The sequence below is a fragment of the Thermobia domestica genome, chromosome 9 (assembly GCF_964235325.1).
Source record: "Thermobia domestica chromosome 9, izTheDome1.hap1.1, whole genome shotgun sequence".
NCBI lineage: Eukaryota > Metazoa > Arthropoda > Insecta > Zygentoma > Lepismatidae > Thermobia > Thermobia domestica.
Genome location: NC_137462.1, coordinates 71,243,577 through 71,262,249, shown reverse-complemented (window position 1 = coordinate 71,262,249; position 18,673 = coordinate 71,243,577). Strand labels below are relative to the sequence as shown.

The following is an 18,673-nucleotide window of genomic DNA, read 5'->3' as shown; positions in this document are numbered from 1 at the left end:
GCAATTACAATGAAGCTTGTACAGTACAGTCCTTAGGTTGCCTAATTATGAATTTGTCAAGTGCGAACAGGTGATAACAGGCAGTGTACAAAAAGTGTAGCTGAACGGAGGACTGGTGATCAGTTGGTGCAATGTCGCAGTTCAAGCAACACGCAAACGTGAAGTTCATGTGTAAATTGGAGAAATCTGCTTCAAAGATTTCGACACCCAGTATACGGTGATAATGCTTTAAGGATACACTGGCCTCTAAGGTACCCGTTTCTTCACTATATAAGACGATCAAAACAACGTAACGGCTGAATTTCGGAAGATACCAAAAGACGCCTTTTGTCTACCAGTATGTTTCCAGCAATAGTAGAAGCAGTGGAAAAAAAATGAAAAGAAATCTAAGTTTTACGTCCCACGCTTATGCCGGTTAGGCTAAAGGAGACGGTGAAGATGAGAAATGAATGGAATGGTGGAATGAAGAAAGTGGGAGGAAACGGGAGATCCCCGAGAAAACCCACGAGCACGATGTTTGTCCACCACAAAGTCCACACGGCGCGAGCTGGAATCGAACCAGGGACCCCAACCACCGGAGGTGAACGCTCTACCACTGAGCCACCGCGCCCCCATAGAAGCAGTGGAGCAAGTATGTGTGTTTCGAAGATGAATACTTTGAACTCGATTAAATACATATGTACTTATACTGTAGGAATAAAGATTTGCGACAAAATTCCGGGAACATTTTGATTGTCCTGATATTCTAATCACTTACATGACTAAAGCGTTCGGCTGACTTCACGAGTGGAAATGTGTGGCTGGTCTGGCAAAAATTGGATACGTAGTGGTTAGCGTACCGGTAAGGTAAGCAGGACACCCGTTCGGTCCGCCACCCAATCATACTTTTTCACTCTGAATTCCTTCAACCAACGTTTCCCTCACTAAACGTATCTGACTCATTTCTAACATATATAAATGTTTTGAACATTCCAATTATATGAACGCTACGATACTTGGTAATCTCTACCATAACAATTGACCTTATTTCTTCATTTATTTGGCGTGTAAGAAGTTTCCATTGATACTCACTTGGCTGCTCCAATTCACAAATCCCAAGAAGATCCGCTATACTGATCTTGTTTCCTGTTAAATACGGTTTTCCATCTAGCCACACGTCTTCTATTGATCCTAAACTCTTTTCCATAAGTATTTTAAACCTTTCAACTCGCTTCGGATTAGCTGGTGTCTTTGTGAGCATGGGCTGCAGAAACTAAACAACAAAGAACAATTATCAAAATACTTACACACTATATTAGTAATGATACGCTAAGAGTCAAAGAAAAATATACATAATTATATTGTACGCAAGGATCAAAGTATAATCTATAATTATGAAGAAGTAGCACTGCCACGTGTAGACCACGCCAAGGAGTTTGGTTTGTATAGCGTGCTATTTTCTCAATTAATATTGAAGCTGCAAGTGGTACTATGTTTAAACCATGTCTGGTTTTAGTAGAGATTAGAGTGGAAATAGAATATATAAGGTAAACACCCCAGTCATGCACACTATTAAGAGCACTTTTGACAAAATATGTTACAGATGGAAGAGAATTGTAGTAATCTTGTTGTTTCGTAGTGGTAGGCATAGTTTACACTTGCGTCTATTAAATCGTACTCATTACTGCTACAGAAAATCAGTAGAATATACTATTTGAGTTATTCTTGTAACCTTATTTTTGTAAGCAGTGATGGACATTAAAAAAAAGAGGATGCCCCATCTATGGAGACCCAGTGATCGGCAAATTTTGACCTAACCTATTGAGGTGTAATTTAATACGTAACCAGTAGAATTTTTATTTATTTCGCACTTAAAAACGTTAAGCAAAACCAGTACTTGGGTGAAAACGAAATGAAAAGAGCTCAATAAGAAATTGCATGTGATTGGGAACAATTGGTGAAAATAAATACCACCTTTATTATTGAAAAAAATAAACAAGAAAGCAAAATGCTATTCTGAAAGGTATCGGTACCATTTTCTGATACAAACGCAAAAGAAAAGTTCTTTAAGGATTTTTTTCCCCTTTGTTTGGAGTTCTGCTTTGTACGTTCCATTTTTAATTATTCTGCGCGTCGGTTTTCTTCTCTCTTCAACTCTATTACACCTTTTCTCTGTAACAACTGCTGAATTCTGGCTTTCTCTTTTAAGTTTCTATTCACTATAGAGTCGGTATTGTTCAGATGTAATAACTGCAGGAATCCGTTCCTTCTTATTTCTTTTGGACAACTTTGGTTTGTCCTCGGGCCAAAACAAAGCGCTTTAGAAAGGAGCTGGAACATCAGGATCAGACCATACTGAATTGTGCGATGTAGATGATGATGAAGCAAATGCTGTTCGTTCTGAACTGTTGGCTTCTGTTGTTTTTAAGAGGTGTCCCCTGAATGAAATTCCGTCATCAAGGAAGCTGGCATATAGACGTCTAGATTCTGGTTGTTTCTGTAAATGCAGAAAAATGTTAAGCAGGCAGGGACATTGTTTCAGAGAATAGGAACAAACTACCTGACGCGTCATCTGCTGCGGGATTTACGGTCTGACAAGGGCCCAACTCTTTGAAACATTCATTCGAATCTGCTTGTGTTGGATTTGGCAAAATATTGTCGTGGGAAGGTGCAGGAATTTCTTGGACAAGTCGAACATCATTCATATGAGATACATCTTCGGTTTGCACTGACTCGTTGAAGTTTTGTGACTTTAATTCCTCCCAAACATAAAACAGAGATGTATCCTCGTTGAGTCCATTCCATGGTTGCAAGTTCTCCAAACAACGTTTAAATGGTATTAGTTTTTCTGGTGAAATTTGAGACTCAATAACTGTTACAGCTGTTCTGAAGTCGCTCGTTGAAATACCATTTATTCGACATGAGAGAAACATTTATTTCTCATGTTTTTCCTTTGGGGGCCTCGTGTCATTGGTAGCGCCCCTTCAGGAGTTCACATTTTAATTGTATTTCGGCAACTGTGACTAAACATGAGGAACAAAAATGGTATGGGATATTGGCCCTATTCGTATAGGACCTATAAAAAGTTGTATAGGACCTATTCGTAAAATAAAATCCCGGCATTTTTCCGTTGGAACTCAGACATGGAAATAAATGGCTCATTTCGAAACTGTGATATCTAATTGAACCGTTTGTTTGTTATGTCTGTTTCTGACTTCCAACGGTCAAATGCTGGGATGCTATCTTACGAATAGGTTCTATACAATATCCTGCCAATATCCTACACCATTTCATTGCCTTAAGTTCAGCCGAAGTTGCCGAAAATCCAAACATATCATTCCCATTTTGGACACTTTAACGGGCCCTACCAACGGAATGATGTCCCACAGGAAACAACACCAGATACATGTTTGTCCTCTTTTGACCTCTAGAATCACCTCGTAAGCGTTGTAGTAGTTATTTTGAATCACCCCGTATATACGAACTGGAACGCGGAAAGTGTCCATAATTGGACGAAAGTTGCTAAGCTACACCAGTAATACACACCCACTGTCCATTATTGGTAAACGTCACAAGCTATCAGTTTCTTTGGGCCAGTTTATTCATGTAGCTTTCATGGTACTTTTGCAGTGGACATTTGTGTTATTGAGACATTTTCGAATTCTACCAGTAAAGGACGGAGGGTATCCAACATTGGTAAATAGTACCTTTATCTTACCAGTCATGGACATCCCCAATATCGTTTATTAATATACAAATTCAAGTTTATTAATATACATTTTTCCCACGCTTTTGCCTTTCCTATACTAATACTAATGCGTAGAAAAACACCTTTCAATTTGTTCATAGCTTTACTCTAGAAGAGCTGTCAAGTGATTTCCTAGTTTATTCATCTTCTTAACACAATATGAAACAAGCGCGTGCAATCGACACCACGACTTTAGCACAACTGCAGAGTCCGAAGATCTAGCAGACAACAAGCCTAACGATCTTAAGTGGAACCAGTATATCACGTAGATAATTTCCAACACAATGCACACTTCCCTGGGTTAGTGAATGTCTTATTTTCCACACATTTCCGCCGAGGTGTCCATTACTGGCGGCGAATTTATCCATGACTGGGGTTTTTACCTTACTTGGAACGCTTATTTTATGTGAGAAAAGAGCTTCTCGCTGTTACCGTTTTTACTCTACAATGATCAACGTTGTAAACGTGCGATATATTTTTGGGAAGCTTAATTGAGTAACCGTTTCTCCCTACCTATTACCGTTTTTGTTCTATAGTGGTCAACGTAAGAATCGAAAATGGTTTATTTCTACCTCTTATGGTTTGAATATCGCCTCCAAAAATGAACTTAATTCTTAACTTTTGACGATCCACATTCTAACCAAATTTTGTGGTGATCTATCAAAAGTACTTCTTCAGATTTTTTTTTCCTCTCGGACGAATGGTGAGGCTAAATACATAAAGGAGTTTTCGTTACTCCTTAACAATAACGTCAGTATTAATACTTATAATAATATAACCATATCTTATGCAATGATTCTCCTTTCTCTGACGATATAATCACAATGATTTTTTCCCTTTTCTTTTTCGGAGTATTAGAGTTCACCTTAAAACCAGTGATTTCATCGTGGGAGAGGATCTTTGCATATAATATGAGGAGTCTTCTACACCAGTTAAATGTCTTGGTGGACAAATGGTAATAGTCTAGAAAATAATAACATTCCAGCATTTTTTAGCTTCTAATTATCTGTCAATGATGAATTAGTTTGGTATGTCTGAGCACAGCAATTAACTACTTACTCTATAATATTGGTCTCACAAATTATTTTCTTTCTCTCACGGAAATAATATTAAAACAACTACTGAGAAAAAAAAATGGATGTTCAGCAGCTACTTCCTCATTTCCTTGATATATTTTTCTTCGAAATGTTTCAGAAAGAAATGCAGATATTACAATTTTGTTAGTATTCAAAATACCTATAAGTGATACTTCTGATTGACACCTTTCTCTCACTAGAAACAGTGCAGTCTCATTATTGATTGCTTTTGAAACTCATCATCAGGACATTATGAAGTTCCGGCCTAAACAACACAAACAATAAACTTCACGATCTTGTTTTGGCAATACATACTAAGGAATTGTCGTCATACATTAAAAATTCTGGATTTTACAATCATTCAGCAAATTTTCTCTATATGTTGTTTCTAATGGAAGAAAGGTTATATTCATAAGCACCTTGCTTTATTTAAAATTTTACACTTTTCCTGCAATATTTTTCTAGAATTTACAAAATACTACTCCTTAAGAAAACAGACCATATTTCTCGAATTACCCCCTTACCAGTTATTTGTCTAAAACTGTAATTTCATAGTCAATTTGATACTTTATTCGCTAACAATAACTCATGTTACCAATGTCTATTTTGTTATTTTATTTTGCAGCAGTACTTTGTAAAAATGCTACAATTTCATCTGAAGAATCGAAAACCCCTTTACGCAACACCTTTAGAAAAGTGAAAGTACACTTATCCGAGGAAATACGCGATCCAAATAATCATAACTCCGTTCAATCCTATCAATCATGGCAAGAGCAAAGTTACATCTGTCCGGATTATCATCAGGTTCAGATGTTGCAGCAACTGAAATTTTCAAGAATAGAACCGAAAACTCCTATGCAACTATCGTTAATGTGATGAACTCTCTGGATGCTCTTCAAATCGACTTTCGTAGACTTTGCTCAAATGAGTCACAAATTCGTTAAATGTCCTATTCACTTCTCGCCGTTCTTCCTTTGTCAAAAACACTAACAGTCTCTATAAACTTTCCGTACCAATACTTAATGCTGTTCGCAAATGGTGGGTATCGTTGGTACTTTGTCCTGAAGTTCGTTGACATCTGTATAACAGATTCAGTCTTCATATATTATGCTACGTATTGTGCTTTCTTCTGTACAGCATTTTACTGAATGAACTTTGCGCCATCACTGTAGAAACTACAGACCTATAGTGGCAATATCCAAAATTTCTTGGGTGAACAATACAAATGCAAACTTCGCAAGTTACTGTCATTAATAACTTTCCAGTTATTGCTGAATGAACTTTATCAGAAAGTCTTGGAATACTCTGTATCTGTAACTTTCTAAATAGTCATCAAAACTGGGTGTATTTTTTCCACTTTTTCGTTATCATACTCTCTGCAAATTATAGGAAATAGTGTTACATCACTACAATATACCTTTGATTGAAAATACATAGAACAGCCCAGTCTTGTATCCAAATGTTGCCATTCCAAGTATTCATCTACCCTTGCCTGGGCTTGGGAGTCCTTTGGATACCAATGATCAGGTACGTTGTATTCACGACTTAAGTATCGCAGAATAGCAACGCTATAATAAAGAATAAATACAACAGAAATTGATTGTAAACAACAAAACAAGAGGACTTCAGAAACATTCTTTATACTCTTATCTTAAAAACTTCTTTATCATAATATGAATTATATGTTTAACTATCACATAATATATAAATTTAAAAGAAATCAGGAAAATAACTTAAATCAAGAATGATTTCGAACATTATACAGAAGGTTATTTGGTTCATATAGGTCCGAATTGTCGTTGAGTGTCGTCAAATGGCGCCTATGTCATGTTTGTTTTTTCCTGACCTTTTCTATGCTTGTTTCTTCTACACACATGTAGTAAAACGGTGTTGGGAAAATGGATTTACACTTAGGATGGCTACTTCGAAAGCTATAAATGACCGCTACACAAATCAAGGACTCTGGCGAAATAGTCGTCACGAAAAGTACCAGGAAGTGGGATCCAAGGAAAGTGCCACCCGTAGTACTGCAAAAGTACCCCAATTAGCGTGCTAGGAAAATACACTGAACCAACATGCAATGGGGCAGCGATTCAATTTAGCACCTTCAACTACGAACACAACTATTCGAAAGCTTTCCGGCTAAGGTGCATCGTAAGGCCCGCGTATACCAGCTGCTCCAGCGCCACGAACGAGAAACGAACTGCAGGAATTTGAAAGAAAAGCATTTGGCAGAGTCCAAATGGCAGATAGTCATCACAAAAGACGAAGCATACAGACATCTCACTACTGCTGGTCACACTCGGATGCTGGAACACTGAGACAGCGAGCTAAGGGCCGACGTAACTTTGTTCGTCACTGGCGGGAAAGTTTCTCGCACGGATTTGTCGTCGTTGTGGAGTTCCGTTATACGGAGATGATGATACACAAGGTTGATACAAAATGTGAAAATAAATGCAAGATACTTCTAGGAATCGATTATGACACCTAACTTTCGAATTAACATCCCACAATTGTACGGTCTGAACTCCAACCAGGGATAATCCATGAGGACAAAGATTTAATTCATATTGCCACAGCATCTCCATGTTTCTATTAGGACATGAAACGAACATTAGGAATTCGTGTCATTCTGTTTCAAGACAGTTCTGTAAGGAACCTTAATGCCAGCCAAAGGTATTACTTTGGTTTGTTAACAAGACGTCTCCAATATCGAGGCCCACGTACAGTCGTTAGTCTCTGGAAAGTCTGCCGGAGGAGTGGGATCGAATTCCTTTCCTATGTTTCAGTGGAGTTTGCTCCAATGAAAACATAGATGTCTAGCGATATCAACAGCGATGGGGGATCCAATAGAGCATCAACAGTTATGGCGGCAAGGTTCCTTGTAAGATAAGTACCCTTTACAATCGGTCCAATATGAACTGAACAACCTTCTGTGTATACATACATAACAGGTAAGTGCCGTTACCATTACTCCGAAACTGTCATTACCTGTAGTCTATCACAACACCAAAACTAAATAACATACAACACCATGCTCCCTGCAAAATATACCATAACTTATCAAGTTTTGTTTGATTTCGTTTCAGTTTATATGAATGAAAATGACAGCACAGAGGGCTCAGAGTGTGTTCTGTAGTATGGGGAGACCAAATCACCCAATTACTGTGTAAAGACACTTTCGCCGTCAATATGAACGCGATTCTCCCTCCAAGTCCAACACTCGGAGAGGGATGAGAACTTGAGGTCGACTCTTAATTTGAGTGTCCTCTTGCAGAAACAGACGAATGGAAGTATCACAACAAACGGTTGGATTTGCAATTTAGTCCTCAAGAATCAATTCGTCATGCCTCACAGGAATTACAGGTACTAGAAACAACTGTCTATAAACCCTTCATAAGAGGCTGTATTTTTCATGCTTATATGTAAATCATCTAAGCGTTGGAGCCGAATGACTGTCTTCCGCATTCTGAAATCGTTTGTTCCATTTTGGATAAAATCACACGTCAATAATACGTATAGTGGTTTCCTGATAAAGTTACTTTCTACATGTGTGGATATTGAGGACAATGTGTAAATATGTTCCGAAAATCCCAATGCCACTTGTGAAAATATTCGTGATACTCTAAGGTTGAGTGATTTGTATTTACGTCCTTTATCAACATCAGGCTATATAGGCTGAGACTTACAGTTTAACACGTAGACTGCCGACATGTATAAGGATGATTTTCACGAGGAACCGCAAGTATTTTAGAGTGTTTGTTTGTTAAGGTCAATAAAGAAACTCATGTTTAATTCAGAAGTTAATCTGAGCAGATTGATTTACAGGCCGGTAAAAATTATATTACCACGAAAAACTGCAGAAAAGGTGACCCACTGGTAAATCATATAGTCTCTTGAACAAAACTATGGTGATTCGCTAGTGGGCTAAGAGGAAGTCAACGTGATAAAGTGGGATCTGAACCACTGTAGTACGTTCGGAGCTCTCCCAATGGGAACAGAATCCAAGATCTCGTGCACCAAAAGCACGCATGATAGCCACTAGACAAGCTAGGAGGGCAAACGTACCTTTACGGTGAACATAGAGTACAGCTGTTGGGTTTATTTTTGTTCATTGAGCAAAACATTATACCGAATGTTTACTGAACATGCTACGAATGTAGCTTCTGTCACAGGCAGGGTCGGCAAAGACCATGGTTTTTATTGAAAAAACAAAAATAATTGTTTTGTTTAAACCCGGTTTTTTTTTGGTTTAAACCATTTTTTTTTTTTTTTTTTTTTTTTGTTTTGTTTAAATAATTTGCTCTAAGTATTTATATCATACATGGACAGAAATAAGTTTGTTTCGCCTTAGTGTTATTATGCAACAACCTTAGTATTATTCTTTGAAAACAATTGCATAACAATAATAACAAACTATAAAAAAATCACAAAGGAAACACTCATAAGCTGATAAAAAAAACGTTGCTTTTGTATTATAATCTCTTTGAGTAATGAACGGGGAAAATTAGATCTGAATATAATACGAGTAATACATGTGAGTGATACGTGATAACCCACAAATGCGTGTTCATCAAAATTTTACGAACACTTACATTCTTACAAATATATTTCGTTTTTTGGTTTAAACTTTTTTTTTTTTTTTTGAAAAAATCAGCTGGTTTAAACCACCTTGGTTTAAACCAGTTAATCCTGGTCACAGGCGAAGGAGTTGCTGCAGTCCATCGATTTTTCAACAAGAATTTTCATTAATTTCTGATGTTCGAGGTATTCTGGATGGAAATTTTCCTGAGAGATGCACAGTCCACAGCGGACCAATCTCTACCCACCTTCCATCTCCCGATATTATTATATTACATATTTCCTTCGGAGATACATTAAGAATTATGGCTACGGCCCCCTGCTGGAAATGTCGGTACACTTCGCAGGTGGACTGATTCTAAACACATTGCTGAACTTAGCATGCTACAACATATGAAACAGATAGAGATGGAACGTTGACTTAACATGCTGCACGCAACTAAAGGACATGTAGGTACACAACTGATAAACCAAACTTAGCGTGTTGTGATTGGTTGTAAGGGAAACAGGACTTGAGATAACATGTATAAAATTAAAAGCCGTGTATTTATCTCACCAAAAAAAAAAAAGTAATTATTAAAGCACCTAAAAAAATACAAGCAAGACTGGATACAGTAATATGATTGATTTTGCAGCAAAGACAAAAATAAACTTGAGACGATGGTAGAAACCCTAATTTTTATTTTAAGTTATAATACAGTGTAATATACTAGAACTGATTTCAATTTAATTCATTATTTTGGCTGCAATGCTTTTAATAATGTAGTTAAGATTATGTTTGCCTATCGTTTCATTTGTATCTTAAGTCTTAGACTAGATCGCTAATGTTTCGTTATTATGGTTTGTTTTTACATTATTAAAGAACAGATATTAATATTAAAACATCGATAATGAGACAACGCACGCCTTTGAAACATTAAATGGATCTAAAATTTATCAAAATCCAACTTTAATGTCACAATAATTCAACCAGAAACAAGAAACATTCAGCTTTCTTCTAAAGCCTTTATGATAAAATAGAGTACAGATGTAAAAAATTATGGAAAAGCATTTAAGAATGCCGCATACATCGTCTGATTCAAATAGAATTATTCGCATCATATAATGTATAGCTGAAAGGGCATGCTGATCTTATTTCAAGGTTCCAGTGTACAAGCCACAAGCAGAGGAGAGTCAAATCCATTGTATAGAGTTTAAATATCGTGGGACAAAACGTGTATTTGTGTGTGTGAACGCGTTATGTGGATCAAACTACCCACGATCTTCAAATTGATAGAACTTCCATAGGAACTCGCATGGGCCTTCATATGCAAACCTATTATCACAACCCTAGAATAACAAATAATCTTCCTCATCACCATTTCAGCGTTGATCGAATTTGTGGTATCCAAGGCATTCCAGTATATTCTAAAATAACGTATGCCTAAAAGAATATCCCTAGGAATATAAAAATGTCAGTACAATTTTGTATCTTGTACAATGTGTACACTTACGCTCCATTAGTAATAATATATTTTTGTAATAATATGGAATAAGGGTGCGGGACTTAAAGTGCCATAAAAGAATCAGGCACATAACAAGATAGAAATTAGATAAAGAAGAAACAGAATACTGGTAATCAAAGAGTTGTTTATATGTATTATTGTTTCGTTTCCTGATATAGGTGTAGACTGTTTGTCGGTGTTGTATAGGCGATGTATAGGAGTTTAAGTATCTATGTTTGTATCTGGAAGTTAGTAAACAGGCTTGGTCGATATGAAAGCACATGTACACAAGTTAAGAGTGCTATTGTGATTTCGAGTAGCGTTGAGATTCATGTTTAAGCAGTAAGGGAGCAAAAATGAATTGAGGCTCAACCCAAGAGTACGATACTACAACAATAGTCTCAACATATATACGTCGAATAATTTGACTAATTTGTCTTTATAATGCACACACCAACACTGACTATTATAGAGTGGTTTTCATAAAGTTAATTTTCAGAATCTACATTACTCTATCTGTACTAAACGATTTTCATTAAAAAAAATAAAAATCTATTACCTTTCTGTTAACGTAAAGCCATTATGGACAATAACTGGAACTCTCTGAAAGGGATTAAGCTTCGTGTATTCTGCTGTAAAATGTTCACCTGTAAATACAATTAAAACGCTCAACAGCTGTAAATTTATTGTATACCTATTAAGCAGTTAATACGATCAACTTTTCTACATCATATGATAAATATTATAATAACAGAAATTAACATAAAACAACTTCAATAACATACAGGTTACTAGTTCCCAAACTGCGGAAATATACAACAACCAAACTTCGGGATCTGATTTCTTATATGAAATGCAAGAAAAATGTAATAAACATGGGTCGGAAAAGCCCTTGTTTCAGAGTTATAAGTCGGAGAAAATGAAAAAAAAAAATCATGTTTCAAAACACCATTACTTTGAAAACTGTGAACCAACACAAAGAGTTCAAGAAATTACACAAACGCGCTTTACCTAAATATCCATATTTTACCATCCTCCGCTAAAATGAATTGTATAAAGGAAGCTGGGGTACAGAGGGTTGTAAAAGATGGATATTTAGATAGACTACTAGTTCCTGTCATTTCTTGAACCTTGTGATGGTTCCCAATGTTTTCAAGTCAGTGCTTGAAACGCGATTTTTTGTATTTTCAGCAATTTGTAACTCTAAAAAGGAGGTATTTTCGACCCATATTTATTAGAACCCTTTTCTTTCGCTTCATATAACGTATCACCTCTTGGAGTTTGGTGGTTTTATTTTAAACAGTCGAATAAATGTATATTTGTGAAATGGAGGCAACGATTTGCTTTTCTAAACACCCATTCTTTACTATAGGTAAAATCTCATTGAATTTCATAGTGAAAATGTGCGACTGGATTGGAGAAATAACTCGGGACTCCATCTTACTATGGTGGTGCGATAACTACTACAATTCAATCGATGAGATGTTCATCAAAAATAATAAATGGATTTCTCCAAGCACAACAGAAATCAGTTGTGATACAGCCGTACGCACCGCCCTCAATAGTGAAAATATATGATTGGTCCGGAAGCAGGCTGTGTACCGGGACTAACCCACCGAAAGGGAAATCCGGAGATTCATTTTCTACTTACGGACAGCCCCACATTTACACTCTTTGAAACTTTAACAGCTGAAGAACAGAGAATGCAATCCAAATTGGAACGAGCCTTTTTAACACAGATTTTGATACAACACTTGATTTTCATACTTATTTAACATGAATTGATGCATAACCTTTATTTCTCATTACCTTTTCTCAAAGCAACAGGCTTTGGTGTAAATGGTATTTTGTTCAGCTTCAGAAACAATACAACTGCCCTGGACGGCTGAGACATCAAGTCAAAAAATACTTCCAAACCCATTTTACTAGTTTCACTTCCACTTGGCCTCTGTAAAGAAAGTATTCAATTTAGATTTTTAATTTAGTTTTAAAGTGACAATTAAATTCATTCTTCAATTACCAACATTAAAAAACTCATTATTGCATATTATTAGGGAGACAATCTAATAATAAGCTTGCAAATGCTTAGAAATCATCTTAATATTTCATTGCCATATTTCATCACTGAGAAACTAGTACACGTTTGTCTTAAGACATTCACACTTCAAATAAAATTAGTAAATATCAAGCAGTCACGCTAATAGATGTCGATACCTGCGCTATGGCTTGCATGGATAACGGAGTCCTTTTATAATTGCATAAATATGATGTAGAATTTGGGGTGCGCGCCCAAACCATTAGATCAGCGAATATGGCTTGACTAAGCTTATTATTATTAGCATCCCACTTTTAAGCTCCGACGGTAATGGAGACGATGATGATGAGAATGAATGAAATGGTGGAAGGAAGGAAGTGGAGAAAACAGATGAGCTCAGAGAAAACAAACGCACACGCTTTTATTAACAAACGCACACGCTTTTATTATTATTATTATTATTATTATTATTATTATTATTATTATTATTATTAATATAACTTCCTTGGTTTAATGTCCCACGATTCTGCACAGTGGCTAAGGGAGACGGTGATGATGAGATTGATGATCATGGTGGAATGATGAAAATGGGAAGAATCGGGACAACCCCGAGAACCCCCCCCCCACACACACACAGTGTTTGTCCACCACAAAATAATTTCACTAATAATAATTAGCACTTTCTTTTTCTTTCTTTCTTTATAAAGCTTTAGGGACACTATGCCCCACACAGAGTTTGTGCACTACAAAATAAAAATGAAATGAAATCTTTGAGTTTTACGTCCCACGTTTATGCCGGTTAGGCTAAAGGTGACGGTGATGATGAGTGATGAATGAAATGGTAGAAAGAAGAAAGTGGGAGGAAACGGGAGAACCCCGAGTTCACTTGGCGGGGGCTGGGATCGAACCCGGGACCCCAAGCACCAGATGTGAACGGTCTACCACTGAGCCACCACGGCCCTCCACTACAAAATAATATCACTTAAAATTAGCACTTTGTGTTTTAGTTGTTTTTTGTATTTCTTTATAAGTGTACAATGAAGCTAGAAAAGTTCAAAGAGAAAAGAAATTTGCGATTTTGTGGATTGATTGGTCAGGGCCTATAAAGTTAAGACCGACCTCAAATGATACCGAAGTGTATAACCTGACAACGGTACATGATGTTCATAACTTACTACCACTTAGCAATGAGTAAATGTATTATGACAGAATCGTGGTTAAAAAGTAACGTATGTAATTCTGAATTACCTGATGATAGGTATATTATTTATAGGCAGGATAGACCTAACGTTCGGGGCGGCGGTGTTTTGGTTGCAGTTAAGAGTTCCATTAGAGCATTCGATGTAGATATTAGCATTAATAATATTGAAAAAGTTTGTTTGCGTATTGTTACAAATTCTTGCTCTTTTATTCTTGTAGCAACATACATTCCCCCTGCCACCGATTTATATGCTTATGAATCTCTGTATACATTTGTTGAGGAGTTACAGAACATACACTATGTGATCAAAAGTATCCGGACATCCTCAAAAACATACATTTTTCATATTAGGTGCGTTGTGCTGCCACCTACTGCCAGGTACTCATTATCAACGACCTCAGTAGTCATTAGACATAGTGTGAAAGCAGAATGGGGCGCTCCGCGGAACTCACGGACTTCGAATGTGGTCAGGTGATTGGGTGTCACTTGTGTCAGAAGTCTGTACGCTACATTTCCACACTTCTAAACATCCCTAGGTCCACTGTCTGATGTGATAGTGAAGTGGAAACGTGCAGGGACACGTACAGCACAAAAGCGTACAGGCCGACCTCGTCTGTTGACTGACAGAGACCGCCAACAGTTGAAAAGTGTCGTAAAGTGTAATAGGCAGACATCTATCCAGACCATCATACAGGAATTCCAAACTGCATCAGGATCCACTCCAAGTACTATGACAGTTAGGAGTGAGGTGAGAAAACTTGTATTTCATGGTCGAGCGCCTGCTCATAAGCCACACACCACGCAGGTAAATGCCAAACGACGCCTCACTTGGTGTAAGGAGCGTAAACACTGGACGATTGAACAGTGGAAAAACGTTGTGTGGAGTGACGAATTTCGGTACACAATGTGGCGATCTGATGGCAGGGTGTGGGTATGGCGAAAACCTGGTGAACGTCATCTGTCAGCGTGTGTAGTGCCAACAGTAAAATTCGGAGGTGGTGGTGTTATGGTGTGGTTGTGTTTTTCTTGGAGGGGGCTTCCATCCCTTGTTGTTTTGCGTGGCATTCTCACAGCGCAGGCCTACATTGATGTTTTAAGCACCTTCTTGATTCCCACTGTTGAAGAGCAATTCGGGGATAGCGATTGCATTTTTTAACACGATCGAGCACCTGTCCATACTGCATGGCCTGTGGCTAAGTGGTTACACTACCATAACATCCCTGTAATGGACTGGCCTGCACAGAGTCCTGACTTGAATCCTATAGAACACATTTGGGATGTTTCGGAACGCCGACTTCGTGCCAGGTCTCACCGACCTACATCAATACCTCTCCTCAGTTCAGCATTCCGTAAAGAATGAGCTGCCATTCCCCAAGAAACCTTCCAGCACCTGATGAAAGTATGCCTGCGAGAGTGGAAGCTGCCATCAAGGCTAAGGGTGGGCCAACCCCATATTGAATTCCAGCAGTACGATGGAGGGCGCCACGAACTTGTAAGTCATTTTCAGCCAGGTGCCCGGATACTTTTGATCACATAGTGTACATGACTGGGATATTTTAATGGTTGGTGATTATAATATACCTTCGACTCGTAATTCTTTCACAGATCTCTTAAACGGCAACTCTCTATGTTTAACTTCACACAACTTTATGTCTATCTTAGGGTTACGTAGTCTTAATAAAATACCTTACTCAAATAACAAAACCCTTGACCTTGTTCTTACAAATACTGCCCCCTACTTTGGCGTGGAGGAAGAATTTATTTCTCCGCTTCTTCGTTTGGATGAGCATCATCCACCACTAACATTTGAGTTACCTCTTGCTTATAAAACTGCACATGATGCAACCATTCCTCGCAATGAATATAATTTTTCTAAAGATGATTTTTATAATTTTTATAGGGATCTCAAGGCTATAAACTGGGATATATTAAACATTTCTACTGACCCTAATATTGTTGTCTCTGAATTTTACAATACCAAATAATGTAGTTGCGAAATATGTACCATTAAAAAAAGCTGTTAAACATATTTATCTCCCTGGTTTACCTCAGAGATAATTCAAATTTTGAAGTCTAAAGAATTTCATAGAAGACGAAGACATCAGTCATTATTTCACAAGGCCAAGTTTATTCAGTTGCGTATAAAATCAAAGTCAATGATATCAACTGCTTATAGAAAATATATGCACAATTTTGAGAACTCTATTAAAGCTGATCCAAAATTATTTTGGTCTTTTATAAAAAGCAAGAAGTAATCACATATAGCTTATAATCAAATGAAATATGGATCTGGCATTCTTAACGATAATAAGTCAATAGCTAATGGTTTTGTTAATTATTTTAGGAGTGTATTCGCGCCTTCCACTCCTTCAAATCGCAAAAGTAATGTGTTAATAACAAAACTTTTGCAATGTATTAATATAAAAGATGTTTCACTTACAGAATGTATAGCATCAATAAAAGAGTTAAAAGCATCCAAATCTAGTGGACCCGATGGCATTATAGTTTTAAGGGTTGTGCGGATGTTCTTCAATATACATTAACTTTCATCTATAATCTCATATTAACCACTGGCACTTATCCTACCTAATCTTTGGAAACACAGTAAAAGTTATTCCAATTCTTAAGAAAGGTAATCAGACTCAAATTGAAAATTACAGACCTATTGCTTTGATTTCAACACCTTCTGAAATCTTTGAACACATTCTTTACAACAGAATTTTTACACAGCTGAAATCCTATATCACTCCATCCCAGCATGGCTTTTATCCTAAAAGATCCAATTTAACCAATCTTCTTTCATTTACTCAATTGCTATCAAAATCACCAAATGCTAATCACTTGGTTGAAGTAGTATATACTGATTTTTATAAGGCGCATGATAAATTAAATCACTCTCTTTTATGGGCTAAGTTAGATTTCTTTGGATTATCAAACAACTTATTAAAATTGCTATCTGCATATTTACTCAATCGGAAATAGTTATTTTCAATCGTATACAATCTTCCCACTACATAGCTTCATCCGGTGTTCCACAAGATTCTAATCTAGGACCTTTATTATTCTTACTTTTCACTAATGATTTACTATCTGTTATCAAACACTCACAGTCGCTACTTTACGCTGATCTAAAAATTTACAAGCAGATTAACTCAATTAAAGATGTTGACTATCTACAAGATATTGATTCTTGTTATCAGTGGAGTGTAACTAACAATTTTCCATTTAATATTAATAAGTGCTCCGTCCTTCCTTACGTTTACTAAAAAAAAAAAAAAAAAAATAATCAGAAAATATGATTATAGTATCAATGGAACTCTGTTCAGTAAGAATGATGTTGTTGTTGATTTGGGCATTACATTTGATACTAAACTGTCTTAATTTACATTTGAAATGTTTAGTTTCTGAATTACGTAAACGTCTAGCATTTATCATAAGAACAACAAAATCTAAGACTGACGTTTCTGCAATCACAACTCTGTACTACACATTTTTAAGGAGTAAACCTGAATCTGCTTGTGAAATTTGGAGCCCTTATTTTCAAACTCACACTTCTTTGTTACTTGTACTTTAAAAAGTACAAAAGATCAGTTAAATTAAATAGAGCATCTTATTCTGCTTTATTGTTAGAATTTTCTATTCCTATGATAATTACTCGTAGATTGTACGCACAAAATATTTTGTTGTATAAGATTATTAATGATTCTGTAGACGTGCAAGATCTTTTGCGATATATTAAATTAAATGTAACATCTGTACGTCTGACAAGGCACATTCGCGAAGTGTTTCCTCGGGATTCGTGATTCAAATGCAAAGTTCTCCCCCACCCCAATGTGTATTGTACTAATTTTAGCGGCCCAATACGTGTAATATGCATATTTCTGGGCCTTCATATATATCCGGAATTCAATCATACACTACTATAACACTCGGACACAAAATTGCTTTCAGTTTTTTTTTTAGATGTAACTGGGCCATGAATGTGGGCATATGCAAAACAAATTGGATCAAGTACTGCTTCTCTGACACATGTTACCCACCCCGGCCGCAATCTTGGATCATTCATATTGGATTCAACTTTCGTGTTTTCAAATGGAAATAGGTGTATGTGATATATCAAATTCATGTACAATTTTCTCGGAAATTCATTGGTGTAGAGAATTTTGCCGTAGCTTGTACCGTTTGGAAGGTACTCTATGTAAAATACCAGGGACTTCACGAATGTTGAACCAGATAGAAAGCTGTGCAGAGCCCCGTGCGTATACATCATTTTTTACGTGATTTATCGTTGACGAAATAGTCCCTGAACGTACATACATACAGACGTCGATAAAGAAATCGCAGGTCTTCACCCAAATGTGGTCGTATCTGGGTTTACACTAGGGATTTAAAACCTAGTATAATACTTCGTCGTTATAGTATAACATGGAAGTATAACGATCACTAAAACAAATATAATACGATTATCACACCAATATTGTAGAGTTTGTTTATACCTACAGTATTTTTTCAGTTAGAAATTGTTTGGATTTGTCAACATCAAAAACGTAAGCGTAACTGATATTACTC

General features: G+C 36.7%; 1 protein-coding gene across 1 annotated transcript in view; it reads right to left on the bottom strand.

Moving 5' to 3' along the window:
- Window positions 1-18,673, bottom strand: part of LOC145660868 (uncharacterized) — a 92,631-nt gene that overhangs the window by 57,001 nt on the left and 16,957 nt on the right. Inside the window, exons 2-5 of the mRNA XM_081726297.1 lie at window positions 12,678-12,816; window positions 11,428-11,515; window positions 6,221-6,371; window positions 1,072-1,252 (exon numbers count right to left, since the gene is read on the bottom strand). Coding sequence (XP_081582423.1) covers window positions 1,072-1,252; window positions 6,221-6,371; window positions 11,428-11,515; window positions 12,678-12,789 — 532 coding nt within the window. The 5' untranslated portion in view covers window positions 12,790-12,816. The remainder of the gene's footprint in view (window positions 1-1,071; window positions 1,253-6,220; window positions 6,372-11,427; window positions 11,516-12,677; window positions 12,817-18,673) is intronic.